The following is a 15,751-nucleotide window of genomic DNA, read 5'->3' as shown; positions in this document are numbered from 1 at the left end:
CACCCGTCCACTGCTCCCCAACACCCACCCACTGCTCCCCAACACCCGTACACCAGTGCGCACACCCGCCCACTGTTCCCCAACACCAGTGCACACACTCGTCCACTGCTCCTCAACACCCACCCACCGTTCCCCAACACCCATACATCAGTGCGCACACCCACCCACTGCTCCCCAACACCCGTACACCAGTGTGCACACCCGTCCACTGTTCCCCAACACCAGTGCACACACCGTCCACTGTTCCCCAACACCCGTACACCATTGCCCACACCCGCCCACTGCTCCCCAACACCCACCCGCTGTTCCCCAACACCCGTACACCAGTGCGCACACCTGCCCACTCTTCCCCAACACCAGTGCACACACTCGTCCACGGCTCCCCAACACCCGCCCACTGCTCCCCAACACCCGCACACTGTTCCCAACACCCGTACACCAGTGCGCACACACGCCCACTGCTCCCCAACACGCACCCACTGTTCCCCAATACCCGTACACCAGTGCACACACCCGTCCACTGTTGCCCAACACCCGTACACCAGTGCGCACACCCGTCCACTGTTCCCCAACACCTGTACACACTCGCCCACTGCTCCCCAACACCTGTACACCAGTGCACACACCCTCCCACTGCTCCCCAACACCCACACATACCCACCTTCCCAGTGTGCATATCCATATGCTCAATGCATACATCTCTCACCCATCTTCACCTCCCCAACTCCCTCGTCCCCAGTGCACACAGTTCCCACCGTGGACCCCGCTGCTCCCCAGGACCCTCCAGCACATGCGCCCCCCCAAATTCTTGCCTCATTTCCGCTCAGCAAGGGCCTGTAGAGTTTCCTATGTGGTCATGCCCACCGTTGTCCTCCTGTTCTAATGGATGTTCCTGCTCCCTCCCCCGCCGTCACTCTTGCTCATGTTCACACTTGCTGTTGTGCACCGGTGCACATCTGTTCTCTCATGTGCTCTCACGCTCATCCATGCACCCACTGGTTCCGGATTCGCCGTCAGTTCATGTTCACGCTTTCCCTTTCACTCCTGCTGGAGTGCGTCAGGCTTGTGGTGACATGCTCATTCTCAGCTTCTTCATTCTGGGCTCATGCTTCATCACTACGGAAGTCATCAATCGGGGCTCACGCTCGCTTGCCGTCTCTAGGGGGTTCCTGCTCGCTTGCCCTCTCTTGCTCAGTCTGGGGCTCACGCTCGCTTGCTGTCTCTTGGGGGTTCCTGCTCGCTTGCCTTCTATGTGGGGCTCACGCTCGCTCAGTCTGGGGCTCACACTCACTTGCCCTTTGGGGGGCACATGCTCAGTGTGGGGCTCATGCTTGCTTGCCGTCTCTAGGGGGTTCCTGCTTGCTTGCCTTCTATGTGGGGCTCACGCTCGCTCGGTCTGCAGCTCACACTCGCTTGCTCTCTGTGGGGTTCATGCTCGCTCAGTCGGGGCTTCTTGCTCACTTGACTTTGTGCTGGGGCTCATGCTCGCTTGCTCATTCTGGGGCTTACGCTCGCTGGCTGCACGCACATGACTCACATTGGGGGGTGGCGGCGGCGGCAGCAGCAGGATTTGAAGGTGCTGATTTCCTCCCTCCCCCCGCAGTTTGTCCAGCTGCTAGCGTGGCCAAGCACCCCGCCGCATCCCTGTGTACACGGGGCAGGGGAAGTGGCCAGGCCTGCTCTCGCTGGGTTGGCTGGCCCCTCTGGGTGGGCGTGCAGGGCCTTGTCTGGGTTTCTAGCATTGGGGAGATACATTAAGTACCTGCTCTGGGAGCAGCTGAGTCCCAGAGCCAGCTCATCCAGCTCTGAGCTGCAGTTTGTTCCCTGGAGTTTCTTCTGCAGGCTGCCTCGGGCCTCTCCTGTGTTCCTGTCCCGGTGAGTGAGGTGCAGGCAGAGGGTGTGTGTCAGTGGCCACCAGGTGGAGACAGACTCCCGTTCTCGGTGACGGCTGCCTCCCAAGCTAGCAGGGGAGTAACTCCCGGGCTGGGCCTGCTGCTGCCTCTGGCTCCGCGCACCATGGCCTCTCTGTCTGTCCCCACCGCTGACAGACTCATGTCCGTGTTCTGAGTATAACTTGCCAAACTCTTTATTCTTTCGATATTTGCAGATATGTGCCACTGTTTCCAACTTTTCATCTACAAAAAGGCCTTTCCAACTCCTTCCAAATTAGAAGATCCAGGTGGTTACACACGGCACCTCTGTACAAATTCTCTCACTTTTCATTGCCTCTCCAGGGCCGGATAAGGGATGGGCACTGGGATTGATCTAAGATTAGAGGCTCGCCCGCCCGCCCTCCAGCCAGCATGGGTTCCCCTCCCGGAGACACGCAGGAGCCTTTTAACCCCCCCCCAATGTACAGTCTAGGAAGCGCTGAGACGGCCTGCGCCTGCACTCTAAGCTGGGACATTTCTGGGCCTGCCGGACGCTGTCCAGGCACTTTCCGTCTTCGGGGATGCCAGGCGGACGACCCTCCTGGGATGGAAAGACCTGCAGACCCAGCGGGACCAGGGCAACGGCAGCAAGTGGAGCTGGATGGGCCAAGGGACGCTTTGCTGCCACTAGCGCCTGCTGCTAGCACTCCGGCCCCTTCCTTCCTCCTGCATTTTCCTGCAGCCTGCATGGACTCCTGCTCCTCCTTCTCTTCCTCCTCGTGGCAGAGCAGCCATCTGTATCTCTTTCATTTCTTCTCTTTCAATCTCCTGGTTTTATTCTGGGCCCAAACGCGAGTGGATTGGTGTCCCAGGCGTGCAGGGCAGACTTTCCTTTCTGATCTGAAGCACATGGGGAGCTCCCCACCTGAGGGAGCTCGTAGGACACAAGGGAGAGACGTTGTTGCTGCCCTTCTGCTGCCATTGTTGTGATTCTGAATGTATTGATTGTGCTCCATGCCGTGTATGACTTGATATTTTCCTGTCTTAAGCACCTTGAATGAGTTCTGCTCAACAGACTGTATATTTCGTATTGTATTTATTGGAGTTTGCTCTCACCACAGCCATCCTCAAGGAGTATCCGCTAGACTCTCTAGATGTAAACTAGATAGTTATTGTCCATGCTCTTTTGTAAGGGGCTGGTCTCTGCCCAGTGACCTGTGCTACTTTGTATGGTGCAAGTGTGTTCACAGAATAAATCTGTTGGATTGGTAGAGTGTGAGTTCCTTTCACTGCCTTGGCCTCCTGCATCTATCCATACTCCACCGACATCCCATGCTCTTCCTCTTTGTGTCACTATGTGCTGTGTGCCCCCGAGGGAGTGAGGAGTCAGGGGCAGCCCTTTGCTGTGAGGAGAACGGCTCTGGGGCTGGGTGTTAGATGGTTGGGGGACTGGGCTGGAAGCTTGGGAGCAGGTGGGCTCTGGGGAGGCCAGGATGGGAGCTGAGTCTGGTCACAGCGTCCTTAGAGGGGATGGGGAAGAGGCTGCCCTGGGAGCGTGTGCTGGCCCGATGGGGAGAAAAGTGGGCTGCATGTTACTTCTTCCTCTGCCCCTGTGTCTAATGTGCCTGTGTCTCTTCTCTTCCAGTCTCGAAAGGGCACAGACCCGGAGCGGGAGAAGAAGGTGCCGGAGTGCAAGGCAGACAGTATCGGCAGTGGGCGAGCCATTCCCATTAAGCAGGTTCGGATTCCCTGACCCTCCTAGCTGTGCTGGGGTGGGGCGTGCTGAATGGATGTGCCATGGGTGCACGCTGGGTCAGGCCGCATGGGCGTCCAAGTGGTAGCAGGGGGAGTGTCTGTCTGAGGCTCATTGTGTTTCCATGCATGTGTCGCTGTCACTGGCTCTGCATTCAGCGTGTGTGTGTGTGTGCGCAGCCCCCACCTGTGCCCCCTTGTGCGTATGCACCTGCTGCGTGGGTGTTTGCCATACTCCTGCTGGTCCTAATGCTGCCCAGCAGAGGGCAGCAGAGCGCCGCCGTGGCTCCGGCTCCTGGCTGCGGGCGGGCGGCCGCTGGCTCCGGCTCCTGGCTGCGGGCGGGCGGCCGCTGGCTCCGGCTCCTGGCTGCGGGCGGGTGGGCGCGCAGGCGGGCGGCTGCTGGCTCCGGCTGCGGGCGGGCGGCCGCTGGCTCCGGCTCCTGGCTGCGGGCAGGCGGGCACTGGCTCCGGCTCCTGGCTGGGGTTTGCTGTCTGAGGACACGCAGGCTCTGACCTCGTGATGCGGAGCAGCGCGCCGTGGCCGGGCCTGCATGGCCAGAGTGTGCCAATTCACGCTGGGCAGCTCAGGTTCTGCTCCTTCCTTGGGGTGGCTGGAGAGCTGGAGGAGCCGTGACTGCAGCCTGCAGCCCCAGATGTGGTTCTGAGCCCAGGCTCCAGGGTGGCGGATGGTGGGAGTGGGGCCAGCGGCAGCACCCGTGCAGTCATGTGGAGGGGCCCCAGGGCAGCGAGCGAAGGGGAAGGGAGGGGCCAGGCATCATTCTGTTCCCGTGGCAGTTCAGGTGGGGAAGTCCAGGCCAGGTCTGGGTCACTTGTGGGAAGGTGCAGCCAGGGCAAGTCTGGTTCCAGGGATAGGGAGAGCCGAGGGCAACTCTGGCTCTGGGACGATGGGGAGGGGTCTGCGGCTAGCTCGGGTGATGGGGAGGGGTCTGTGGTTGGCTCTGGGGCGATGGGGAGGGGTCTGCGGTTGGCTCTGGGGAGGGGTCTGTGGTTGGCTCTGGGGCGATGGAGAGGGGTCTGCGGTTGGCTCTGGGAGGGGTCTGCGGTTGGCTCTTGGGCGATGGGGAGGGGTCTGCGGTTGGCTCTGGGGAGGGGTCTGTGGTTGGCTCTTGGGCGATGGGTAGGGGTCTGCGGTTGGCTCTGGGGCGATGAGGAGGGGTCTGCGGTTGGCTCTGGGGAGGGGTCTGTGGTTGGCTCTTGGGTGATGGGTAGGGGTCTGCGGTTGGCTCTGGGGCGATGGGAGGGGTCTGCGGTTGGCTCTGGGGAGGGGTCTGTGGTTGGCTCTTGGGTGATGGGTAGGGGTCTGCGGTTGGCTCTGGGGCGATGGGGAGGGGTCTGCGATTGGATCTGGGGAGGGGTCTGTGGTTGGCTCTGGGGTGATGGGGAGGGGTCTGCGGTTGGCTCTGAGGAGGGGTCTGTGGTTGGCTCTGGGGCGATAGGGAGGTGTCTGGCTGGCTTTGGGGTGGTGGGGATGCGTCTGTGGCTGGCTCTGGGGAGGGGTCTGTGGTTGGCTCTTGGGCGATGGGGAGGGGTCTGTGGTTGGCTCTAGGGCGATGGGGAGGGGTCTGTGGTTGGCTCTGGGGTGGTGGGGAGGCGTCTATGGCTGGCTCTGGGGCTATGGGGAGGGGTTTGTGCTTGGCTCTGGGTCAATGGGGAGGGGTCTGTGGCTGGCGATGGGGCGATGGGGAGGGGTCTGTGGCTGGCTCGGGCGATGGGGAGGGGTCTGTGGTTGGCTCTGGGGTGATGGGGAGGCATCTGTTGCTGGCTCTGGGGCGATGGGGAGGGGTCTGTGGCTGGCTCGGGCGATGGGGAGGGGTCTGTGGTTGGCTCTGGGGTGGTGGGGTGGCGTCTATGGCTGGCTCTGGGGCTATGGGGAGGGGTTTGTGGTTGGCTCTTGGTCAATGGGGAGGGGTCTGTGGCTGGCTCTGGGGTGATGGGGAGGGGTCTGCTCATTGAGTCCTTTCCTCCCCACCAAAGTGGAGCTTGATCTGAGGTCCCCATGGGCTGTTTAATCCTGTTTCTGTTAGCTGGTGGCATCTGGCCATCCCTTCCCCTTGCTCCCCCTTCTCCCTTGCTTGTGGGGCTGGCTGCATCCCCGGGCCCCGCTGCAGGGGTCGTGTGCTGGCCCTGGCTCTCCCAACCCCTCTGCAGGTGTCTGCTGTGGGATGAACATATCCGCAGCCCCACAGCCACCCCGGCACCATCACGTTCCCAAGGTTCATGGATGCCAAGGCCAACAGAGACCTTTGTGCTTGTGACAGGGGTAGTTTTGCCTCTTTGAGGCACACAGGAGTGGTGTGTGATTGTCCCGGGTCACTGGGTCGGAGTTGGAGTTGGTTTTGTGTTGTATTGTTGAAGAGGAACCCCTAGATATGGAACCTGGCCATTGTTGCTGCCCACTCTGACTGGAAGAAGGGTCACTTGACCATCTCCTCTGACCCCCGGTGTAACGCAGGCCAGAGACCTGTCCCCCATTATTCCTAGAGCTGATCCACCCCCTCCTTTTAGAAGCAGTGTCAGGTCAGAGTGGGTCCTTAGTGGCTGGGTTCATGTGCTGTGCCCCTACCCCTGTGCAGTCTGCCAGGCGGGAGGGGCAGAGGAAGGTGCTGGGCAGAATTTCTGCGTGTAGGGACAAAGCTGTACCCCATCTGTACTCACGAGTCAGCCCTCAAGACTGGCCTCGGAAAGTTACAATTCTCCATGTTCACTGGACTCCAGGAGCTGGGGCTTTCGGAGAAGCACCAACTGCTGCAGAAACCACAGTAAAATCATGAGAATTGGCGACTCTGGTGGGACATAGAGGCTGGGGCCCTGTTGTGCCGGGCTCTGTACAAACGTGTCCCAGACAGTCCCTGGCCCAAGGAGATTGTGGGACTTGTCCCCGTTGCCAAAGGGCAGTGCAGATGTGGTCAGTCAGGGAGGTTCAGGTATGATGGGGAGCGGCAGTCTGAACTGCTGGGTGGACAGATCCTGTGCAGCAGCACCGGGATGTGCTTGGGCTTCTGGGATGTCACAGTGTGGAGGAACCGCCTGCCCTGCTAGGTGGGCCCAGGGGACGCTCGGCCTGCACTGCTGTCGCCCTGAGAGCAAGAAGAGAGCGATGCCTCTGCAGTCGCTGCGCTCGCTGTTGAAAGGCCCCGCGTGCTTGGATGGGAAGTGTAAAGTCTTTGCTTGTAGCAGCCCAACAGAGTGCATAAGCTCTGTTCTCTCCTTGTCCGAGGAGTGTGCAGAGCCGTCTCTGATCAGGTGCCCACAGACCCTTCAGCTGGGAGGGCGGCGCCCATGGCTTGGATCAGGGCCTCCCTTCACTACTTCCAGATGTTCTCCCAGGGCTCCAGCTCTCAGAGCTGTGATGGCTCCTAGGTCATACCTCTGACCCGAACCCTTGTGGGGTGACTGAGATCCCTGCACCTGATTGGCTGCACTGCCCCAGCATGCCAGTTACAGCTCCTCCGGGGCTTTCCCAGCCAGGCCAGGCCGGCTCTGCTTGCACGGCACGCTGCCTCTGATGGGTGTCAGCAGAGCCCACAGGCTTTGACAGGCCCTGGCTAGCAGCCCGGCTCAGAGGATCTCAGCCTGCCTGAGGGATGGCAGCAGGTACCTTTTCCTTGTTTCTCTGGCCCTGTCACTGCAGCGTGGAGTGCCTCACATTCTGACAGGCTTCCTGCATTCACCCTCACTGTAGGCAGGCCAGAGTGCTCATCAGGGAACTGGCCCACAGACATGAAGGGACCAGCCCTAGGAGTAACTGGCCAAACAGGAACCTGAACCCAGGTCTTCTGGGTCCCAGAGTAGAGCCCCAACCACTGGACCATCCTTTCTCCAGGTGCCACCTTGAGACAGCTCTCCCAGGGCCAACACTTGCCGCTGCCAGAGGAACCTTGACCCCTGGGAAGCAGCATTTCTGATGTCTCTGCAGAGAGCTGGGGACCAGTGGATGCTGAGACAGGTCCCCTTCCCTGAGGCTCTGAGGACCACAGTCCCATTTTATTTCTGCATGGTGTTGCATCCCAATGAACTGGTGGGGCCCTGGAGATGGTAGAATACGGCTCAGCCCTAACCACAACCCCCTTTCCAGGGACCCGTCCGTCCCATGAGAAACGACTGCTCTGTGAAATCACCACTTTGCTGCTGCTAGCAAAGAGCGTGTGGCCAGAGCCATACAAAGGCAAGTGAGTTTATTCATAAAGGAAGAGAGGCTGAGGGTATGTCTACATCTACAATTTTGCAGCGCTGGTTGTTACAGCTGTATTAGTACAGCTGTATAGGGCCAGGGCTGCAGAGTGGCCAAACTTACAGCAACCAGCGCTGCAAGTGATGTTAGATGTGGCCACACTGCAGCGCTGTTGTGTGGCTTCAAGGGGGGTTCGGGGAAGGCGAGAGCAAACCGGGGAAGGAGACCAGCTTCCCCGCGGTTTGCTCTCGCGTTCCCCGAACCCCCCTGCAAACCGCAGGGAAGGAGACCTGCTTGCACAGGGGTTCGGGGAACGCGAGAGCAAACCGAGAAGGAGACCAGCTTCCCCGCGGTTTGCTCTCGCGTTCCCCGAACCCCCCTGCAAACCGCAGGGAAGGAGACCTGCTTGCTCGGGGGTTCGGGGAACGCGAGAGCAAACCGGGGAAGGAGACCTGCTTGATTACCAGAGAGGCTTCCTCAGGTATGCTGGGATACCTGCTTATTCCACGGAGGTCAAGAAAAGCGCTGGTAAGTGTCTACACTTGATTACCAGCGCTGGATCACCAGCGCTGGATCCTCTACACCCGAGACAAAACGGGAGTACGGCCAGCGCTGCAAACAGGGAGTTGCAGCGCTGGTGATGTCCTGCAGATGTGTACACCTCCTAAGTTGCAGCGCTGTAACCTCCTCACCAGCGCTGCAACTTTGTGATGTAGACAAGCCCTGAGATCCATTCCCCAGCGTCTGTGGGGAGGAGCTGGCTGTAAACCTGCTGTGAGAGGTTCTCAGAGCCTCAGCAGGGGTGTGGGAAGGATGCAGTCTTGCCTTGCACTCTGGTTCAGGGCTCTGTGCAGAGAGGTCGTGAGGGCCCGATATTCCAAATGCAGAACAGCCGCCAGGGCTTCAGAAGCTGTTGCCGAGAAGTGCAAACCTTGTAACCGCTGCTCAGCTCTCTTGGGGTTGTTCCTTCCGAGAGGAGTGGGGATCTCAGCACTATCCCCTCAGCAGATCCCCACTCTCCAGAGTGTCACAGCTCGCGTGACAGCTGGCTGTGGAACTGCGGAGGTGCTAACGCCCTCCCACTGATGCAGAGGGACTGAGGATGGATATGGGCTAAGTGAGGTGGCTGGAAAGTGGGACCTTCTGCCTGGGCGTGTGCGGCCTCCACTAGAATGCTGCCCAGCGGGCATGGCCAGTACATGGGGGAAGTCATGCTACTCATAGGTGACCTCCCTTATTCTCAGTCCAATCTGCCTAGTGACCTTTCTAGGTGGCTGAATTCATCCCAGCTTCGGTGCAGAGCCACAGGGCCCTGAGCGAGTGGGCTGCGTGCTCGGGCAGGAGGCTGGTTAAGAGAATCCCGGAGAGAATGAGTTTGAGGGATGCTTTTGCACCAGTGGGGAAGGCTGCTGTACCGGGGAGCAACACTGCCCTGCAGGAAGCTGGTGGCAGCCACTGAGCCCTGCCAATCACAGCACCCCCAGAATGTGAGCCGATGTTCATCTCCACCAAACTCCAGTCGCAGTCTCCAGAGCTGGAGGCACCCAACACCATGGCCCCCGTGTGAGACGAAGGAGTCCAACCTCCTCTCTCTATCCCTTCCCCTCTGACCTCTGCTGGTGCAGGGGGTGCTGCACCTGAGGCTCCAGCTCCCCACCTGGTGCCCATCCTGTGGCCTTGGCAGGCCCAGGCCCACACTGGGTGGGGAGAGGACCTTTGTGGCTGGATGCTTGTCACTGAGAACTGGGCTAGCTGGGCTGGGAGGCTGCTGTTCCCAGCTGGTGGTTACTGGGAACAAACACGCATCCCCTTCCTCCTGCAGATGCTGCTGTTGAGTGCGCAGTCACATAGTCAGCCCTGAGGGCCTGGGGTCCCTGGGCCAGCTCTGGCTGGGCTGGCTTCTTCAGCCGGGCCCAGAGCCGGGGACAGGGACTCCTCCTCCTCGGGATCTGGGACCATGCTGGGAGCTGAGATTACATTTAAATTGCCATTTGCATTTTCCAATCAATACACGACTTTACAATTAAGTTTGGTGTTAAAATTCTTAGCGAAAAGTGAGTGGAAGGGAGATTTGTGGAGTGAACGAGTCCTTTGGGGGCCATCGTGGCTCCCTGCCTCATTACACTGCATATTGCTGCTGCTGCCACTGCGTTTGCTGTGCACCACCCAATCCGAACACAACACGCCGAGACAGTCACACGGTCCAGCCTTGCGGGGCAGGGGAGGCGCCTCAGAGGCGGTGGACTGGCCTGTGGTTCATCCCTCCAGGCCTCTTCCCTTCTGGGACAGTCACTCTGGGGAAAAGGAGCTAGCAAAGGATTCAGAACATACAGGACTCCCCAGGGGAGGCCTGGGTAGATAAGCTGTAGGGATGTGTGTGGCCATTGGGAACATGCGGGATTTGTGGAGAGTGTGTGTGTGTGAGTATGTGGGGTTGGGGATTCTGTGGGGGGAGCTGGGGCATTGTGTGCACAGAGCATGCGCGTGAGTGAGATGTGCTAGCACAGAGGTCTCCAGCCCTTTGCGGGTGGACACCCCCGTTTGTGATGGTTCTGCCCTGGGTTCACATGTGGCTGCTGCATCTCACCTGGGCTTTGTCCTTCTCCTCCCTCCTTTCTCTCCTCAGCTCCTTATTTCTTTTTCTGTGTAAGATTGGGATTTTGCTCCATTTTTTCAGGAAATGGGAAAGCTGGATCTCCCTAACTGCTTCTAGGTCCAGCCCCAACCCAGAGAACAAGTCCAGCCACAGAACAGTGAGCCCTGGTGCAAGACACACTGCAGTGTCACGAAAACCTGGATCCAGCCCTTGCTCCCTCCCACTTCTTTCTCCAACCCGCCCAATTTCTAATGCCTCAGTACAGAACAAGTCTGTCTGCTTCCACTGCCCTGAAAACGTCTGGAGCCCCATGCGTCCCAACCCAGCCGTGCTGCAAAAACCTGGATCTAAATGGAGCTTGCAAGGTTTTGACCCTGAACCCTCAATTTGTACAATCTAAATAAAGAGCAAGTCCAGCTGATGCAAACTCCACTGGAAATATCTGGAATCTGGGGCACCCTAGCTCAATAGTCTTGGAAAAACACGATGCTGATACCTGCCTTCTCGTGTGCCAAGATTTGTTGTGGTCCTGATTTGCATAGTGGGTTAGGAGCAGCTGCATTTGTTGTCTCTCTAGACAGCACAGTTTGGGGTTGAGGCCAGCACTGGCAAGGGGTAGCAGGGTACCGGCAGTCAATGACTTTGTTTGCAATGCTGTTGCACCCAGGCACATCAGGATCCAGACTTTTCAAGGAGAACAGGGGCAGTTACACTTGGCCTCTGTTTACATGGTAGAATTTTTGGTTTGCAGCAAATATTAGCAGGATCTGGCTGGAGGAGTCAGATGTTAAAAAGCCAGCAGGGGCCATTATGACCTCCTACATAGCTGAGATAGGGAATCTTGCCCAGTGGTTCCTGAGTCAAGCCCATAACGTCTCCCTGAGCTATTAGAAAGAGATCTGGCTTTGATTTAGACTCCAAGCGATGGAGAATTCACTACATCCTTAGGTCAGTTGTCCCCAGGGTAAAAGCCCTCACTATAAACGTTTGGTGCCCTGTTCCTAGTCTGAACGTATCTCGCCTCAGCTTCCAGCCATCGGATCTCATTCTGCCTTTGTCTGACAGAGCAAAGAACTCTTGGTTATCAGAAATCTCTTCTCCACTAGTTACTTGTAGACCCCATGGTCAAGTCACTCCTTTATCTCAGAGATAAGCTAGATCGAGCTCCTTTAGTCTCTCATGATAAGGCAGGTTTTCCAGGCCTCGAATGACTCTTGTGGCTCTTTCCAATTTGTCAACATCCTTTGGAAGTGTGGACACCAGAATTGGACACGGTATCCAGTCATGGTCGCACTAATGCCTTGGGCAGAGTCAGTATCATCTTCGTGCTCCAACTTGATATCCCCTTGCATCTATATCCCTAGATTGCATTCACCCTCTCAGATACAGATCGCACCGAGCGCTGATGTTCTCTCCATTTCCACCATGACCCATACGTTCTTTTCAGTGTCACTGCATTCCAGGAGACAGACTCCCTGCACATTTGGCCTGTCTTCTTTGTTCCTAGATGTAGGACCTTGCATTGGGTGATACCGATAGGTTTATATAACTGACCTGTCCCAACCATCATTTACCACTCCACCAATTTTGTGTCCTCTTCAGATTTTACCAGCATCATTTTATGTGTTTTTCCAGATCATTGATAAAGATATTGGATGGATTTGGGCCAAGAGTGATCCATATGAGACACCTCTAGAAAGACCGTCATTGGATGATAATTCACTGTTTACAGTTACTTTTTGTGATCTATCATGTAACCGGTTTTTACTCCATTTTTTATCAGCTATGTTGATTGTATGTAGTAGTAATTTTTTAATCAGAATGTCATACGGTAACAAGGTCCTTGCAGAGGTCTAAGCATGGTTATCAACACAGGTAACTTTTTCTCAATGAAACTCATGATCTCATCAAAAATAGTATCAGGCTTGTCTGACAGGATCTGTTTTCTATAAAACACTGTTGATTGGCATTAATCATGCTGCAGTCCTTTAATGCTTATCTGATTTCTTTCCAAACTGGCCTTTCCATGATTTTGCCTGGTATCAGTGTCAGGCTGTCCAGCCCATAGCCACGGGGGCCTTCCGTTTCACCCTTTTAAAATACTGGCACAACATTCACATTTTTCCAGTCCTCTGGACTTCTCCGGTGTCCCAGGATTTCTTAAAAATCAACATTCATGGCTCAGAAACCACCTCGGCAGATTCTCTCAGAACTCCTGGGCGCAAGTTATCTGAGCCTGAAGATCTGAAGATGTTTAGCTTCAGCAGCTGCTGTTTAACATCCTCCCCAGTTCCTGTAAAAATAGGAAGTATTTCCGTCTCATTGTGAATGGTGAGTATATCATCCAACTTCTTCCCAAATACTGAACAGAAATATTTGCTAAATGCTTCTGCCTCTCCTGTATCATGTTGGCTGGTTGACATTGATAGTTTCACTGCTGCCCCTGGAGGTGTCCTGTGTTGGGTCTTTCTGATGGAGTTGAGGCAGTGGGACTGGGTCCCAAAGTTGACTTGATCTAGCAGTCTGGAAGTTTTCGATCCAGGTTTCTGCGGTGCTGGTGGCCTGCTAGGTGCAGTTAGGCAGTGGCATTTGGGCCAACAATGGGCTAGATCCAGCTTTGTTCCCTGACTCCATTTTCCTTTCTTGTTTTTGTTTCCCAGTTCGCTCCTGGCCTCCCGTGCTGAGCACTCCTCTTGATTTGGCTGTAGCACCATCTAGGAGGCCCTTCTTGCTATTGGTGTCTGCAGAGCAGTCTCTGGTTCCCATCTCCCTCCCCTTGGTGAGGTTTGTTTGCCTAACTAGATTAGCAAGGACTGTAGGTGCTTTAACTCCTTTAGCTGGTTGTGCTTGACCCCAGAGGCCCGACAGGCTCAGGTCTGGGCTGCATTTCAAACGTAGCTTGACACAGTCTGGCACTCAGGCATGTGCGCAATTCACAGCTGTGCCGCCCTAAGTGCCAGTGCAGGTCGGTGGAAGAACACCACTACTGCTTGGGGAGGTGGAGTTCCTATAGCAACAGTCGCTGTAGTGTGTGTCTACACGCCTACAGCCGTATAGCTGCAGCACTGCAGTGCCCTGGTGCAGACACAGCACCGCCTCCTGGCCATCCTGGGGATTAGCTTTGCCAGGCATTGCACCCTCCTCGGGCGGTCTTGCCCTGCAGCCCCTCTCACTCCAGGAACTGCAGCCTCCTCTTCGTCATCAGCCCTCCAGCCAGGTCGCTATGCAGTGTCCCCTTCTGGAGGGGAAGGGGGGATGTAACCATCCCAGGCAGTCACTGTCCTCTTCCTGGCCTGGGCCACATCCCCAGTGGCTGGTAGGGGAACCCGGGCCCGCCCTCTACTCCGGGTTCCAGCTCAAGGTCCCTCCGATCAGCAGCCACGGCCTGCACTGTTCTGCTGCGCTGCTTTCCCCGAGCCTTCCCCTACCTTCCTGGCTTCCCCTCACTCCAGGTTCACCAGCCTCCCTGCTCTCGGGGAGTAACTGTGGATACCCCTCCCTGCTCCGACTGAGTGACTGCAGCTGCCTTCTACTGCCAGCATCCCTGGCTTTATAAACCCAGCTCAACTCCTCTCCCCGCTGGGCTTCGGCAGCGCGCCGGCTTTCCCTTGGGTGCAGCCCACGCGTTAATGGGCCGAATGGACCCCTCGGGCAGGGGGCAGGGTGGACACCCCTTCAGGCAGCCACAGCCCAGGGAAAAGTGTCAGCACCCAGGGCCTCACTGCCTGATCCAGGAAGAGCTGGGCTGAGCAGCTGCTCAGAGGGGATGAGAAATGAAGCCAGACAACTCAAGAGGAGCCATAGGCTGCGCCCTGCTACCTGGCTTCTACCCTGGGGACAGGAGTCCCTGATGCCCCTTGCTACAGTGTCTGCCCCATGCCCTCTGCCAGCCTCCTGGGCCCAGCCGATGGCAGGGGAGAGGCAGGCCTGGGAGATCATTGTGTGTTTTCACTGTGTGCTGCAGGCTGCTTGGCACTGGAGGTTTGCCTCCCAACTCAGGAGCTGCTAGGGAGCACGGCTGGGGTGCGGGCATGAGAAGGCCTGAGTGGGGTGTGGAGAGCAGCAGGAGGGCGGGTGGGGGGGCATGGGCCACGCCGGCCAGGGTAGATGTTGGCAGGGGGGAGAGGAGTTGTGGGCCGCGCCGGCCGGGTAGATGTTGGTGCTTCCGGGGCAGTAGGGTTGGGGTGGTGCCAGGGATGGTGTCCCACGAGGGGTTCTCCCAGGGCGGTAGAAGTGGGGGGGAAGGGGGAGCAGTGCCAGGGAGGGTGTCCCACGAGGGGCAGTCCGAGGGTAGTAGGGATGCGGCGGCGCCAGGGATGTTGTCCCACAAGGGGCGCTCCCGGCGCGGTAGGGGTGGGGGGGGGCGGTGCCAGGGATGGTGTCCCACAAGGGGTGCTCCTGGGGTGGTAGGGGTGGGGCAGCGCCAGGGACGGTGTCCCACGAGAGGGCGGCGCCAGGCCAGGTGTCCCACGAGGGGTGCTCCTGGGGCAGTAGGGATGGGGCGGTGCCAGGAAGGGTGTCCCACGAGGGGTGCTCCCGGGGCGGTAGGGGTGGGAGGCAGCGGTGCCAGGGATGGTATCCTGTGAGGGGTGCTCCTGGGGCGGTAGGGATGGGGCGGTGCCAGGGATGGTGTCCCATGAGGGGTGCTCCCGGGGTGGTAGGGATGGGGTGGCGCCAGAGATGGTGTCCCACGAGGGGTGCTCCCAGGGCGGTAGGGATGGGGCGGCGCCAGGGATGGTATCCCGCGAGGGGTGCTCCCGGGGTGGTGGGGTGGGGCAATGCCAGGGACGGTGTCCCACAAGGGGTGCTCCCGGGGCGGTAGGGGTGGGGGAGTGGTGCCAGGAACGTTGTCCCACGAGGGGAAGTCTGAGGGTGGTAGGGGTTGGGGGGCAGCGCCAGGGATGGTGTCCCACGAGGGGTGCTCCCCGGGGCGGTAGGGATGGGGCGGTGCCAGGGATGGTGTCCCATGAGGGGTGCTCCCAGGGCGGTAGGGATGGGGTGGCGCCAGAGATGGTGTCCCATGAGGGGTGCTCCCAAGGCGGTAGGGGTGGGGGGGGGGCAGTGCCAGGGATGGTGTCCCGCAAGGGGTGCTCCCGGAGCGGTAGGGATGGGGTGGCGCCAGGGATGGTGTCCCACGAGGGGTGCTCCCAGGGCGGTAGGGATGGGGTGGCACCAGGGATGGTGTCCCACGAGGGGTGCTCCCGGGTTGGTAGGGGTGGGGGGGCGGTGCCAGGGATGGTGTCCCGCGAGGGGTGCTCCCGGGGCGGTAGGGGGAGGGGGTGCTAGGGACGGTGTCCCACAAGGGATGCTCCCGGGGCGGTAGGGATGGGGCGGTGCCAG

At 58.5% G+C, this 15,751-nt stretch overlaps 1 protein-coding gene across 3 annotated transcripts in view; it reads left to right on the top strand.

Annotated features, from left to right (window-relative positions):
- The window catches only part of AGAP3 (ArfGAP with GTPase domain, ankyrin repeat and PH domain 3), a 226,202-nt gene that overhangs the window by 107,801 nt on the left and 102,650 nt on the right, over positions 1–15,751 (top strand). For 2 of the 3 annotated variants that reach the window (XM_050942486.1, XM_050942483.1), the window contains exon 9: positions 3,517–3,609. In XM_050942486.1, the coding sequence (XP_050798443.1) occupies positions 3,517–3,609 (93 nt within the window). Of the gene's footprint in view, positions 1–2,107; positions 3,145–3,516; positions 3,610–15,751 lie in introns of those variants that run through there. The other variant, XM_050942484.1, reaches the window with a different exon arrangement.

The sequence above is a fragment of the Gopherus flavomarginatus genome, chromosome 2 (genome assembly GCF_025201925.1).
Source record: "Gopherus flavomarginatus isolate rGopFla2 chromosome 2, rGopFla2.mat.asm, whole genome shotgun sequence".
Taxonomy (NCBI): domain Eukaryota; kingdom Metazoa; phylum Chordata; order Testudines; family Testudinidae; genus Gopherus; species Gopherus flavomarginatus.
The sequence above is the reverse complement of the archived record's forward strand: the minus strand, read 5'-3'. Positions and strand labels throughout refer to the sequence as shown.